The 12,297-nt window shown below is 33.5% G+C and overlaps 1 protein-coding gene across 1 annotated transcript; it reads left to right on the top strand.

Annotated features, from left to right (window-relative positions):
- The first annotated feature begins 1,270 nt into the window (after nt 1-1,270).
- On the top strand, nt 1,271-8,954 carry LOC123917432 (ABC transporter A family member 2-like). Its single transcript, XM_045969137.1, has 15 exons — nt 1,271-1,937; nt 3,203-3,372; nt 3,817-4,002; nt 4,118-4,213; nt 4,318-4,521; nt 4,704-4,863; nt 4,969-5,198; nt 6,003-6,120; nt 6,222-6,298; nt 6,416-6,505; nt 6,667-6,810; nt 6,902-7,207; nt 7,290-7,370; nt 7,666-7,842; nt 8,275-8,954. The coding sequence occupies exons 1-15, from the start codon at nt 1,343-1,345 to the stop codon at nt 8,524-8,526; spliced, it is 2,886 nt and encodes a 961-aa protein (XP_045825093.1). The 5' UTR covers nt 1,271-1,342; the 3' UTR covers nt 8,527-8,954.
- The last annotated feature ends 3,343 nt before the right edge of the window (nt 8,955-12,297 follow it).

Raw genomic sequence — 12,297 nt, 5'->3', positions numbered from 1 at the left:
ACATGTGCTCTTGAGGCACATTTTAGCTTTTCTCTAGTTTAAATCATTATCACAAATCCAAGTTCGTAATGAATATAAATATAAGTTAAGATCTTTTTTTGAATCTCGTGAAAGATCTTTTTTCTAAAAAAAGAAATAAATTACTCAAAATATGAGATACAAAGAATATTTTATTTTATATTCTAATAGATCCGTAGTCGAAATGGGAGGATGTCGAATGTTGAGACTATAACTGAAGTCACTGAACAGCTGCAGCGGAAGACTCTTTGTAAAAATATAAGCTATTTGGTAGCATGAAGGAACATGTAGAACGCGTATCTGACCACGAGCAACCTTTTCATGCACAAAATGAATATTCATCTCAATGTGTTTTGTGCGTTGATGTTAAATGGAATTACCTGATAAGTAGATAGCATTAACATTGTCACAGTATCGTGGTGTTGCTAACGTTGTATCCGATTCTTGTCACAATATCTAATGATTTGCTCTGATACCATAAAAGAATGTTTAATCTCCTTGATTATACCGTGTTATCCAATGTGTATATATACATCAGTTTTGATTCATCCTGATTCTACACTAAGTAAAGGATAGTAATGGCTAATTAATTTACATAAAGACATTAGTCAAAATATATATTCTAATAATAACGTGTGCTAATGCTATCAACATGTTTCGTGAAGAAGAAGAAAACATGTTAACAACACTCCTTATATTGTTAAAAAAAATTAAAAATTGAAATTAAAGTTTTTTTTTTTACACATGCATCTAATGATTTGTTGTCACATCATTTAGTGAGTGTGACACATCACGTGTTTTCAAACATCATAATGTGTTGGTATATTATTAAACGCATGTGTAAAATAACTTTTCGCTCACGAAGCTGTTTTTTTTATTCTGATGGGCCGATCACTTTTGATTCGAGATCGGGAGTTAGTGTCTAGTGACATCTTTATGGGTCGGGTTGATGTATTCTCTGGTGGTATGAAAACTGAGGAGTGTCCTTTTAAGAATGAGATTAGAGTTGACATTTATTAGGTGGTATATGTTTTAGTGTTTTCATTGGTGTTCCGCTTATATACGACGCCTTTGTTTTGTAGCCTTTTTTTACTGGTCATGTTCGTCTTGAACAAAGACCTGATTTTTAATAATAATATATTTGTGGTTAAAAAAAATATACAAGTAAATTAGTAAAGACAAAAACTTAAATAAAAATAAAGTCAAAAATAAAAAATACTATATATATATCCACCCTATTTCAACGACATTGTGTTTCACTATCACATTGTCTTGTTCATCTCTCTGTTTTGTGTTTACCCAAAACAGAGAAAAAATCATCATCATGACAAACGCTTTCTCTATAGTAACACAACAATACAAAGCGTTACTAAAAAAAAACATATTACTCTCATGGCGAAGTAAGCGATCAATTCTTCTCCAATTATTCTCACCAATTATCTTCATCTTCTTAATATTCGCCATTGACAAAGCAATTAAAGCACAAACTTCAACAACTTCAGCATACAAAACAGTTAAAAACCCTAAATTACAACCTTCACCATCAATTCCACCTTGTGAAAACAAATTCTTCATCAAAAAACCTTGTTATGATTTCGTATGGAGTGGTGATAAGAATCCGAAGTTTCATACAATTGTTGATCGAATAATTAGGAATAATCCTGGTAGGGTTATACCTAATTGGAAAGTTAAATCGTTTGGTGATAAATATGAAGTTGATGAATGGTTATTGAATAATCCTATGCAATGTCCTGGTGCGATTCATTTTGGTGAAAAGAATGATAGTGTTATTAGTTATGGGATTCAGACTAATTCTACAACTCTTCAGAAACGTGGAAGGTATGAAGATCCTACTTTTTCTTTTCAACTTCCTCTTCAGCTTGCTGCTGAACGTGAAATCGCCAGATTCCTTATTGGAGGTAATAAAAAAAACATGTGATTTTTACTTTATATTTCTATGTGCATGATTGTTTAAGCTTTAAAAAAATGATTTTTTTTGAAATTTTTCTTAGAGATTTTAAAGAAAATCTTAAGCTATTTTCGTTTGTTTAGGATTATAAAAATCTATTTTTTTAGAAAGTAGTTTAAAAAAAAAAGATTTTGAAGAAAATAGCTTTTCATTTTAAAGAAAAAATGATTTTTGAAAAAATCTGAAATAAACACAGTAAAATAAAAACGTGATTTTTTTTTGAAAAAAATAGTTTTTTTTTTTGCTAGAAAATTTGAAACAAACTGAGCCTATGTTTGATCATTGATTCTGGACATGTAAAAGTGATTTTGACATGTTTTATTGCTCTTGAGTAGAATTGATTATAACTTGAAGCTAGAATTTGTAGGTCTAAACGTGATTTTTACACTGAAATTTATTATTCAACTCACTTTTACCTGAATGTATCCAAACATCAATTCCTTCAATTCAATTTTAACTAAAATCAATTTTATTTACAAAAATCAATTAATTCAAAATCAATTTTTTTTCTCACCATGAAACTAAACATGCATTAGTACCTGTGTTACAAATTATTGAAAAACGTGATTTTGATAATAAATAATTTAGATTTTTTTAAAAAAAGAAAGTAGGAGTTGTTTTGTGTTTGTTTACTAGGGGGATTTTTTATTAATCCGTGTCACTAATGGCCATTTTACAACTGTCCTCGAGGGGATTTTGAACTCAGTATTTTTAAGATTACAAGGCTAAGCTCTATCACTGAGCTAGCACCTCAAGTACTAGTATGTTTGTTTACCAATATGAAAATCATTTTTTTTTAAATAAATCAGTTATAAAAAATGATTTTTTGTGAAGCTACTAAAAGCAACTTCTTATTTAAAGAGATTTTTAGATTTTCTTCAAGTTCTCATTTTTTAAACAGATGAAAACTTTTAAAAGTGATTTTTTAATAAAAAAAAAACATAACTAAAGGGCTATTTAGAAGCTATTTAGAACTTTTTGACGTTCAGTAACTTAGATATTCATTGTTAGAGATTTCACATGGCCTCAGTTGAAGTCGCAGAGACATTGAAAATACTGATGTTATTGTGGCTCAGATGATGATGGTTGGTCTTAAACCTTTTATTTAAAACCATGATGAAAATTGTAATTATTATTTAATTTTAAACACCCTTGTTTATGATCAAATACATGTTGTAAATCTTAATTATTTGATATTTTGATGAAACTTTTTAGATCCAAGCTTCAAGTGGAATGTGTTTTTGAAGGAATTCCCACACCCATCCATGACTCCTTTCTCTGCTGTTAAAACAATTGGTCCATCATTTTTTCTTGCAATTGCTATGTTTAATTTTGTTCTTCAGATGAGTTCTTTGGTGACAGAGAAAGAGCTTAAACTTCGCCAGGTAAACACTGATGTCCTGTCTATGTTGAGAATGCAAAAATTTCATGTTTGGGCCTCTAATCTTTAAATATTGGTTATATTTATCAGTCCCTAGAATTCATTAGTTTATGAGATTACTAAAATCAATACAGCCAATATTTATTGTTGATATATAGGGAACAAGGTTTCAAATCACACTCATGAATCACGATGCTTGATATTGTGGAGAGTTGTGGTCAAATGTAACTGATATGGCCTAATTAATCGCAGTTGTGTTAAGGTCGTAGGCCATAGGCATCAACCCTGATGTTGCGTACCTTTGTTTAAAACCTTGATAGGAACTAAAGTAGGGTTTTTTGTATTAATTTTGTCTAACTGTCAAATTCTGCAGTGATGAAATCGGTTGTTTATTTTTTTTCCAATGTATCTGTGTTTGTTGTTTTCATGGCGTTTTTGTTTTTGATAGGCAATGACAGTGATGGGGCTTTACGACTCTGCATACTGGTTATCATGGCTAACCTGGGAAACAGTTGTTGCACTCATATCATCTATTCTCATAGTTCTCTCTGGCATGATGTTTCAGTTCAGTTTCTTCTTGAAAAATAGTTTCGCTGTTCTGTTCGTTTTGTTCTTCCTATTTGAACTCAACATGGTTAGAATCTTCTTGCTTTACCATGTATACCTTATGCTTCTTTATTGGGGTCCGTTATGTATTCTGTGAATTTGAAGGTTTTTCTAATGCCTAGTAATTTCTCCTTTGATTATAGACTGGATTGGCCTTCATGTTATCGGCTTTCATTCGTAAATCAGCTTCGGCAACAACAATCGGCTTCTTCATATTTATTATCGGCTTTGTGACACAGGCATGAACCAACACTTCTCATTCTTTCAGGACAAGATTTATATTGAGTACATAGAAACAGCGGATGCTTATGTTCTTTTTATCTGTTATTTGATTTATTTGCAGATTGTCGTACGAGCCGGATTTCCTTACACGGATGGCATCTCTGATACTTACCGAAATTTATGGTCATTGTTTCCGCCTAATCCTTTTGCTCAAGCCTTGAAAGTGCTTTCAAATGCTGTTTCAACCCCTGAAGGTGATGGTGTTAGCTGGAGTAAACGGGGGGTATCATGCGACACTTTCGACACTAACTGTGGGATGTCAATTGTATGCAGTGATTTTTGAATCGCAATACCAAAACCTGTTTCAATTTAAGAAGCATTTGATTTTCTATTCCCTTTTAGATGATTATGTTCCATTCTTCTATATTTCCTTTTATTCCTCCCTTCCATTCAGCCTTAGATATGTGTCACTCAAATAATTTACTGGGTATCTTTTTCCATTTACAGAATACTATTTATAAATGGCTTCTTGCCACATTCTTTTTGTGGTTTGTTCTGGCCATCTACTTTGACAATATAATCCCAAATGCAATGGGTGTGAGGAAATCTGTGTTATACTTTCTAAATCCTCATTATTGGACAGGAAAAGGAGGACAAAAAGTGAAAGGTGATGATTATTATTTTTTAGTTAATTTGTGTTTGTTATTATTCTTTCGTTTTCTTTATGGATAAATTAATACTTCTTTCGCGCCTCTTCGTCTTCCTTTCATAGAGGGTGGGGTTTGTAGTTGCTTAACTTCAGCCCATCATGAAGAAAATAGAACAGCAGATGATGAAGATGTCCTTGAAGAAGAAAATGCTGTTAGACAGCAACTAACACAAGATGTGGTTGACGCAAATGTTGCTGTTCAGGTACATGGCATTGTGAAGACTTATCCCGGTACATTCAGCATTGGTTGCTGCTGTAAATGTAAAAGAACTGCTCCTTACCATGCTCTTAAGGTAAAGCATTTCCTGTCACAATTTTAGTATTAGAAGTTGGGGTGAATTTAGGAAAACCTGTTCCTTTGTTTGTTTTCATGTAACAACTTCTCACTGGGGAAGTCTAGTGATATTTATGAGCCTTCATTTAGCAGTTTAATTTTATGTTTATTTTTTATTTTTATTTTGGATAGTTGTTTTGTGATTAGATTAGAGCTTCTGTAACCAAGTAATGAATTCTATTCTAGTTGTTTCCAATCTTCTAATTAAAAGTGAATTCTCTGTACAAGGTAAAGAAGGGAAACTACATTATCTACTATTTAACCCCTAAGGTGATGTTTAGGAGTTTGGTTTTGGAGGGAAAGGGAGCGGAAGACTTATTCTTCAATTCTAAATTATAAATGTTTCTAAAATCGATTAAAAGGGTGATCGAAAGTCGAAACCCTTATATGATCATCTGTCACATAATTCATTATTTTTTTGAAAAGTCTCAAGTATATATTAAAAAGAGCCCTCCAAAATCCAACTCCCAATCAATCCCTAAGGGCTCTTGTACCTGAAGCATTTGCCATTGGTTGGATCTTGACATCAATTTCAAGTAGTCTAAGGTGCAATTCTACTGCAAGATGGATTTAATTATCCATCTCTTAAACAATCATACCCACTGAATGTGCAGGATTTTAGCACATGTTATAATATTCTGCTTGAATGCCCCGCATATTTCGTATTTCATAATGACAATTTGGTAAAGATTGTAATTTCCTCCTGACAGGGGTGACCTATGCTTGAATGATGAACAATGTGTTATTCTCAAATTATTTTCAGGGGTTGTGGGTGAAGTTTACAAAGGATCAGTTATTTTGTCTTTTAGGACCTAATGGAGCTGGAAAAACTACTGTTATTAATTGTTTGACAGGGATAACTCCAGTAACTGGTGGAGATGGTGATACTCTCTCTCTCTCTCTCTCTCTCTCTCTCTCCCCTTTATTTACAATATTGATAACTATTAAATAATCAAAATGAACTTTTCAATTTCCTTAATAGCATTGATTTATGGGCATTCAATACGAAGCTCCACTGGCATGTCAAACATTCGAAAGCTTATAGGAGTGTGTCCCCAGGTGTTTCTCTATCTCTCATTATATTATTTTTTTTCTTCTTGTAGACACATAAATTACCCCTTTAAGATTGCATAAACAACAGATGACTGACCTTTTACCGAATCTTCTAATCTGCAGTTTGATATCCTATGGGATGCACTGTCTGGTCAAGAACACCTCGAACTCTTCGCTAGTATTAAAGGCATATCCCCAGCTTCTATAAAATCGGTATGTTAACTCCAGGCCTGAAATTGTTCTGTACATTGAGAAAGATACATACGCAGTTCTCCGCAATGATTTATTTCATCTAGTTTGTATTGTTTGAAATTATTAACTATTAGGAGTTCTGGTTCTTTTCCTTTTAATTCATCTTCTTTTGAAACATGTAGATTACTCAAACATCATTGGCAGAGGTGAAACTCGTGGATGCAGCTAAAGTAAGATCTGGAAGTTACAGTGGAGGAATGAAACGTCGTCTTAGTGTTGCAATTGCTCTTATTGGTGACCCTAAATTAGTCATTTTGGATGAACCGGTATGCAAAAATAAAAGGATACCTTTTCTTAAGCATAAATTTATTTTCTCAACATGATTACAAGATTTAATCTTTCATTCCTATTTCTTAGACTACTGGTATGGATCCAATAACAAGGAGGCATGTGTGGGACATAATTGAAAATGCAAAAAAAGGGCGTGCCATTATTCTCACAACACATTCTATGGAAGAAGCTGACATTCTAAGTGACCGAATAGGAATCATGGCAAAGGGAAGACTCCGCTGCATTGGCACCTCAATCAGATTGAAGTCACGCTTCGGTACTGGTTTTATTGCTAATATTAGCTTCCATGGAAACAATAATGAACATAGTCCTGCAAATAGTGATGCAATATCAGCAAGACATCGTGAGGCTGTGAAGGAATTCTTTAAGCATGTGAGATGAATAATTGTGATTATTTAAAATCTTTTCATGACAAACAAAATGTTGGTTTTTGACCTGTGAAATATTTTGGCAGCGTCTAGATGTAGTACCAAAAGAGGAGAACAATAACTTTCTAACTTATGTGATTCCTCATGAAAGAGAGGCACTCCTTACAGTAAGCTTTCTTTTCTTGGCTTTGATTCCATTTCTTTTGAATCTGCTTAACACTGGGGTTTGAATGTTTAATTGTTTCTTAATCTTTGATTAGCAATGAAGAATATTTTTATTGCAATTTTCTAGTTTCTACAGTTATGCTGATTATGCGAACATCTGAATCATTACTCAATTTCAAACTTTGTGCTTAATAAATTTTTGGAATAGTTATCTTGTTTAATAACTTTATATAACATAGAAGTTTGTGCTAGTCTATGGTAAATATTCTCTCATACTGTTTTTTGCTTCCAAACCAGAATTTTTTTGAGGAGCTGCAAGACAGAGAAGAAGAGTTTGGCATATCTGACATCCAGCTTGGTCTAACAACTCTTGAAGAAGTTTTCTTGAATATTGCAAGGCAAGCAGAGCTAGAAAGTGCTACAGCTGAAGGGAGCTTAGTGACTTTGACCTTGACATCTGGAGAGTCTGCGGAGGTAAGTGTAATCGCATTTTCTTTCAGTATATGCCTCTCAATTCTCAAGACAGTGAGTTCTAACTGGTACTAGTTAGTTTCTCTAGCAAAAAGTGAACATGAATGTGTATACATGCATAGTACATCCTATGAAGCATTGACACATACAAACACTAGACAGTGACACAACATTGACAGGTCACATGTCGACACTGGTAATAATCTGAGAAAATAGAATAATTGAATGTAACCGCATATGTTGGTATCGTTAGACACCAAACACGCCTTCAATATGAAAAGTCGGTGCTACATAGAGTTTATCACATGATAAAAAAAAAATACAAACCATGTTTGGGTTTGCCTCTCCAGAGATTACTCTTTTCTTTTCAATTGAATAAATTCTGTAGCTGTGACAACTATCTATTTCCTGTTGATGAATAAAATAATTGTGCAGATTCCTATAGGAGCTAGGTTTGTGGGAATTCCAGGAACAGAGTCTGCTGAATATCCCACAGGTTTTATGGTAGAAGTATACTGGGAACAAGATGATACTGGTTCCCTTTGTGTCGCTGGCCACTCGCAGAAAGCTCCAATTCCTCAAAATATCCAACTATCATCATCTGCTACTACAAGACAACGCCGGTCAGCGTCAGTTCGCGGGGTTGTGATTGATCCAAGCCAAGTTACTTCTGTCAATTTTCAGTGATGCATGCTCAATGTCTTTGAGCGGCTACCTCAGGACAGGAACATGAATGGAGAAAGGGGAGAATGCATTGATATTTCACTTACATTCTATTTTTTTTTGTTTCAAGATTTCACTTGTGTATGTGTTGTCAGTTGTTACCTTGTTGGATAATTAGGATATGTTTGGATGTAGGATTTTAGAGGGGAATAGAGTTTTTTTTTCTTCCTAAATTAAGAAAGTTATAAAATATTTCTAAAGATAAATTAAGTGCAATTAAAATGTTGTATGATCATATCTGAAATCCTCTATCCAAACATACTCTTATAGAGTTTGGCCATTTCCCCTGCTGGAAAGGGTTTTTATTTTCTTGTTCGGGTAATTAGTTTTGTAAGTTTGAACAATCTTTTATCTTATTTTACTGATTTTGATAAAATGAATCATGCCATACACTTGAGTTGTAATTTGAACAATGATATGCATCACAATAATTATTTATGCTTCAAGAAAGTGGCGGCGTTTAAGGTGTACAAATAATTAAATTTGTGTAATATATTCAAATGCACTTTAAACCTTTAATTTGTGTAATATACTCAATTTATGGACCTTGAAAGCAGTCCTTAGGGATTTTGAAATGGCATCGAGGTTCAAGGTTAATTTCTAGAAGAGTTGTTTGATAGGGATGAATGTCGATAGTTGGTTTATGCAAACGGCGTGTTCTTTCCTTAATTTTAGAGAAGGCTCTCTTCCTTTTAGATATCTTGGGCTTCTGGTGGGAGCTAATCCCAGGCGTCATGCTACTTGGTTATCACTGCTTGATACTTTGAGGCTGAGATTGGGGGGTATGGGGGAACAAATATCTAAGCCTTGGAGGTAGGATTGTTCTGCTTAACTCGGTGCTTAACGCTTTCTGTATATAAAAATGCCGGTTAAAATTTGGAAGCGGTGCAATTCCAGAGGGATTTTCTTTGGGGTGGAGTTGATGGTGTTAGAAAAATAAATTGGATAATGTGGAAAGTTGTGTGTCAGACTAAGAAAAATGGGAGTCTTGGCGTTAGAGATGTGTGTGCGGTGAATGCGAGTTTATTAGCTAAATGGCGGTGAATGATAGACCTTTGTGGAAGGAAGTTTTAGTGGCCAAATATGATGGTGAAGAGAGTGATTCGAGTGTGTATTGGCGGCTGTGAATTCAGCATTGCAAGTAAACTGGTTTGCGAGCTCTTTGCGGAGACGAGTTGGTAATGATGCTAATACTTTGTTGTGGTCTTATATGTTGGTTAGGAACAGTGCTGTTTCCTGATAGGTTCCCGTGTCTGTATTCAGAAGATGCAGAAATGGGGGTTATGGAAATGGGGGTTTGGGATGGAAATACTTGGAAGTAGAATTTTATGTGGCGTCCGCGTCTTTTGAGTGGGAGATAGTGGTTTTCTAAGAGCTTAAAACTGTGTTGGAGGAAGGGATTATGTCTTCAGAAGATGATAAGTGGATTTGGAGTCACTGTTAAGATGGAAAATTTTCGGTTAAGTCTGCTTATTCCTTGTTTGCTTCGATCATTCTAAATGAGGATAATGCGGTGAACATATATAGAGTCTTGTGTGTTCCAAAATATATGGAAGGGTGCATCAACTTCAAAAGTTGCAGCGTTTGCGTGGAAGATGGCTTCACGACCGTTTACCAACAAAGCCAACTTAGTACGCCGTTCAATTATTAATCCTGTTTGTGTTGGAAGGCCAAAAGTTGTTTGTCATTTGCTGCTACACTCTAATTTCGCAGTTAAAACTGTTGTTTTTTCGTTAGCTGGTTTTTTGGTTTGGTGAATGAATCCTTTGAACCATGGTATTGCATTTATATGTTATCAAAATTGAAAATGCAAAGCTATATAGCCTTTGTGGATGAGATAGGCGCATGTTTGTTTTGATTGAGGATAGCTCTTTGTAATTAGTTTAGTTGGCTCTCTTCTTTTGGTTGGAGTTTTTCTTTTCTGTGTATCTTTATGATGTAACATTTGTACATTATTTTGTTTTTATAAATATATTTGCATTTAAAAAAATATTAAAAAATTGAATGGCTAAAATATATTGATAGGAGAGCTGATGAGTCAAAATTTATATTTTAATTTACTTTTTTGTTTATTAACAGCTATTTGATAAAAAAAATGAGAATAAAAAAAAATTGAGACTAACTAACAACAAGAGCAAGACTACATCATCGTTCTTTTAAAGTGGAACACAAGTTACAATATCTATCAAAAAGTAAAATTACAACCCTAAAAAAAATCAATTAAAATACTGATACCCACCTATTACAGATCTTGGTCATAGTCAATTTGAATTAGCTTATTTTTGAGCTTATTTTGGTCATAGTTCTGTTCGCTTGCATTTGGACTCGTCTATGAATGTGAACTCAACTTATGCAATGCTTGAAAGTGCTCTTAAATATCAGTGTGTGTTTGAAAGTCTTCACTTGTTTGAGGATAATTATGAGCTATATATGTCCTTCGGTAGAAGAGTGGAAAAGAGTAGAAAAGATTTGTGCATTCTTGTTGCCTTTTTGTGAAATCGTCAACATGATTAATGGCACAACGCATCCTACTTCCAACTTGTATTTTTTGCAAGCTTGGAAAGTCCAATGTGTTCTAGTTGATTGTTTGAGAGATGAAGATGAAGTTATGAAGAGAATGGCTGAAAGGATAATCATCAAGTTTGAGAAATATTGGGATGAGTATAGCGTTGTTCTTGACCCACGGATGAAGTTTTCAACATTGACCTATTGTTACTCAAAACTTGATGCATCAACCTGTGAAAGGAAGCTGCAACAAGTAAAGAGCAAGTTGTACATGTTATTTTGACAAGTATTCTAGCAAAATTAGTTCTTCTGGTGATGAAGTTCTTCAGTGGCTCACGCGTTTTTAACAAGTATAAAGATCATATGTTGCCGGTGAATATTGAAACTAGAATTTGTACTTGCAGTTGGTTGTACAACTTTGTTAGCGATGGTAACTTATATAAATTAAATTTGAATATATTTCTACTGTATTGTTTTGCTAACCACTGGTCTATTTAATTATTAACCTCTTCAATTTTGATATGTAGATGGAGAGGACGAGGATGATGATGATGACGACTTTGAAGAAAAAATAAATGAAATTGGGGGTGATGAAGAAATGGAGCAAGCTTCTAATGATTTTCATTTTGAAGATGATGACATTCGTGATGATGATTGATTTGCTTGCATTTTTCTTTAACTTTGGTTTATGATTTTTTCTTTAACTTTGGTTTATGCTGTTCGTTTTGGCTATGGTTTAAAAAATTGAAACTATGTATGGTTGTTTGGTTATAGTTTTTGCACTTACTGTTGACTTAAATTGTTAGCTTTCTAATGTTTAATGTCGGATGAAGTTAGTATTATCAATGAGAAAGGAATTAAATCTATGATCAAACAGTAATTGTATGTATTCTTGTGAATTTCTCTATTATCATTATGTTTGTTAACTTATCATTATGTTTGTTAACTTAGACATTGACCGACGGTCATGCAAACAAATAAATTTTGGTCAATATTCGAAATTGGAGTGCAAATCGACAAAAAGGATATTGTAAAATAAACAATATCTATTGAGACTTTTAAAATGTTATAAAAAATAATGGTCATATAAGTTTGTTTGTTTAGGGTACAGTGGATGTAACCTAATGATGCAACATGTAGAGTATCTTATATTTGAAGACTAAATTTAAAGAGGTTTCTTCATACATTGATAGAAACATAAGCAAATCGTCAAAGGTTCTGACAACTCCT

Source organism: Trifolium pratense, linkage group LG3 (assembly GCF_020283565.1).
Source record: "Trifolium pratense cultivar HEN17-A07 linkage group LG3, ARS_RC_1.1, whole genome shotgun sequence".
In the NCBI taxonomy this organism is placed as follows: domain Eukaryota; kingdom Viridiplantae; phylum Streptophyta; class Magnoliopsida; order Fabales; family Fabaceae; genus Trifolium; species Trifolium pratense.
Note: the sequence above shows the minus strand (reverse complement) of the source record. Positions and strands in the feature narration are given on the sequence as shown.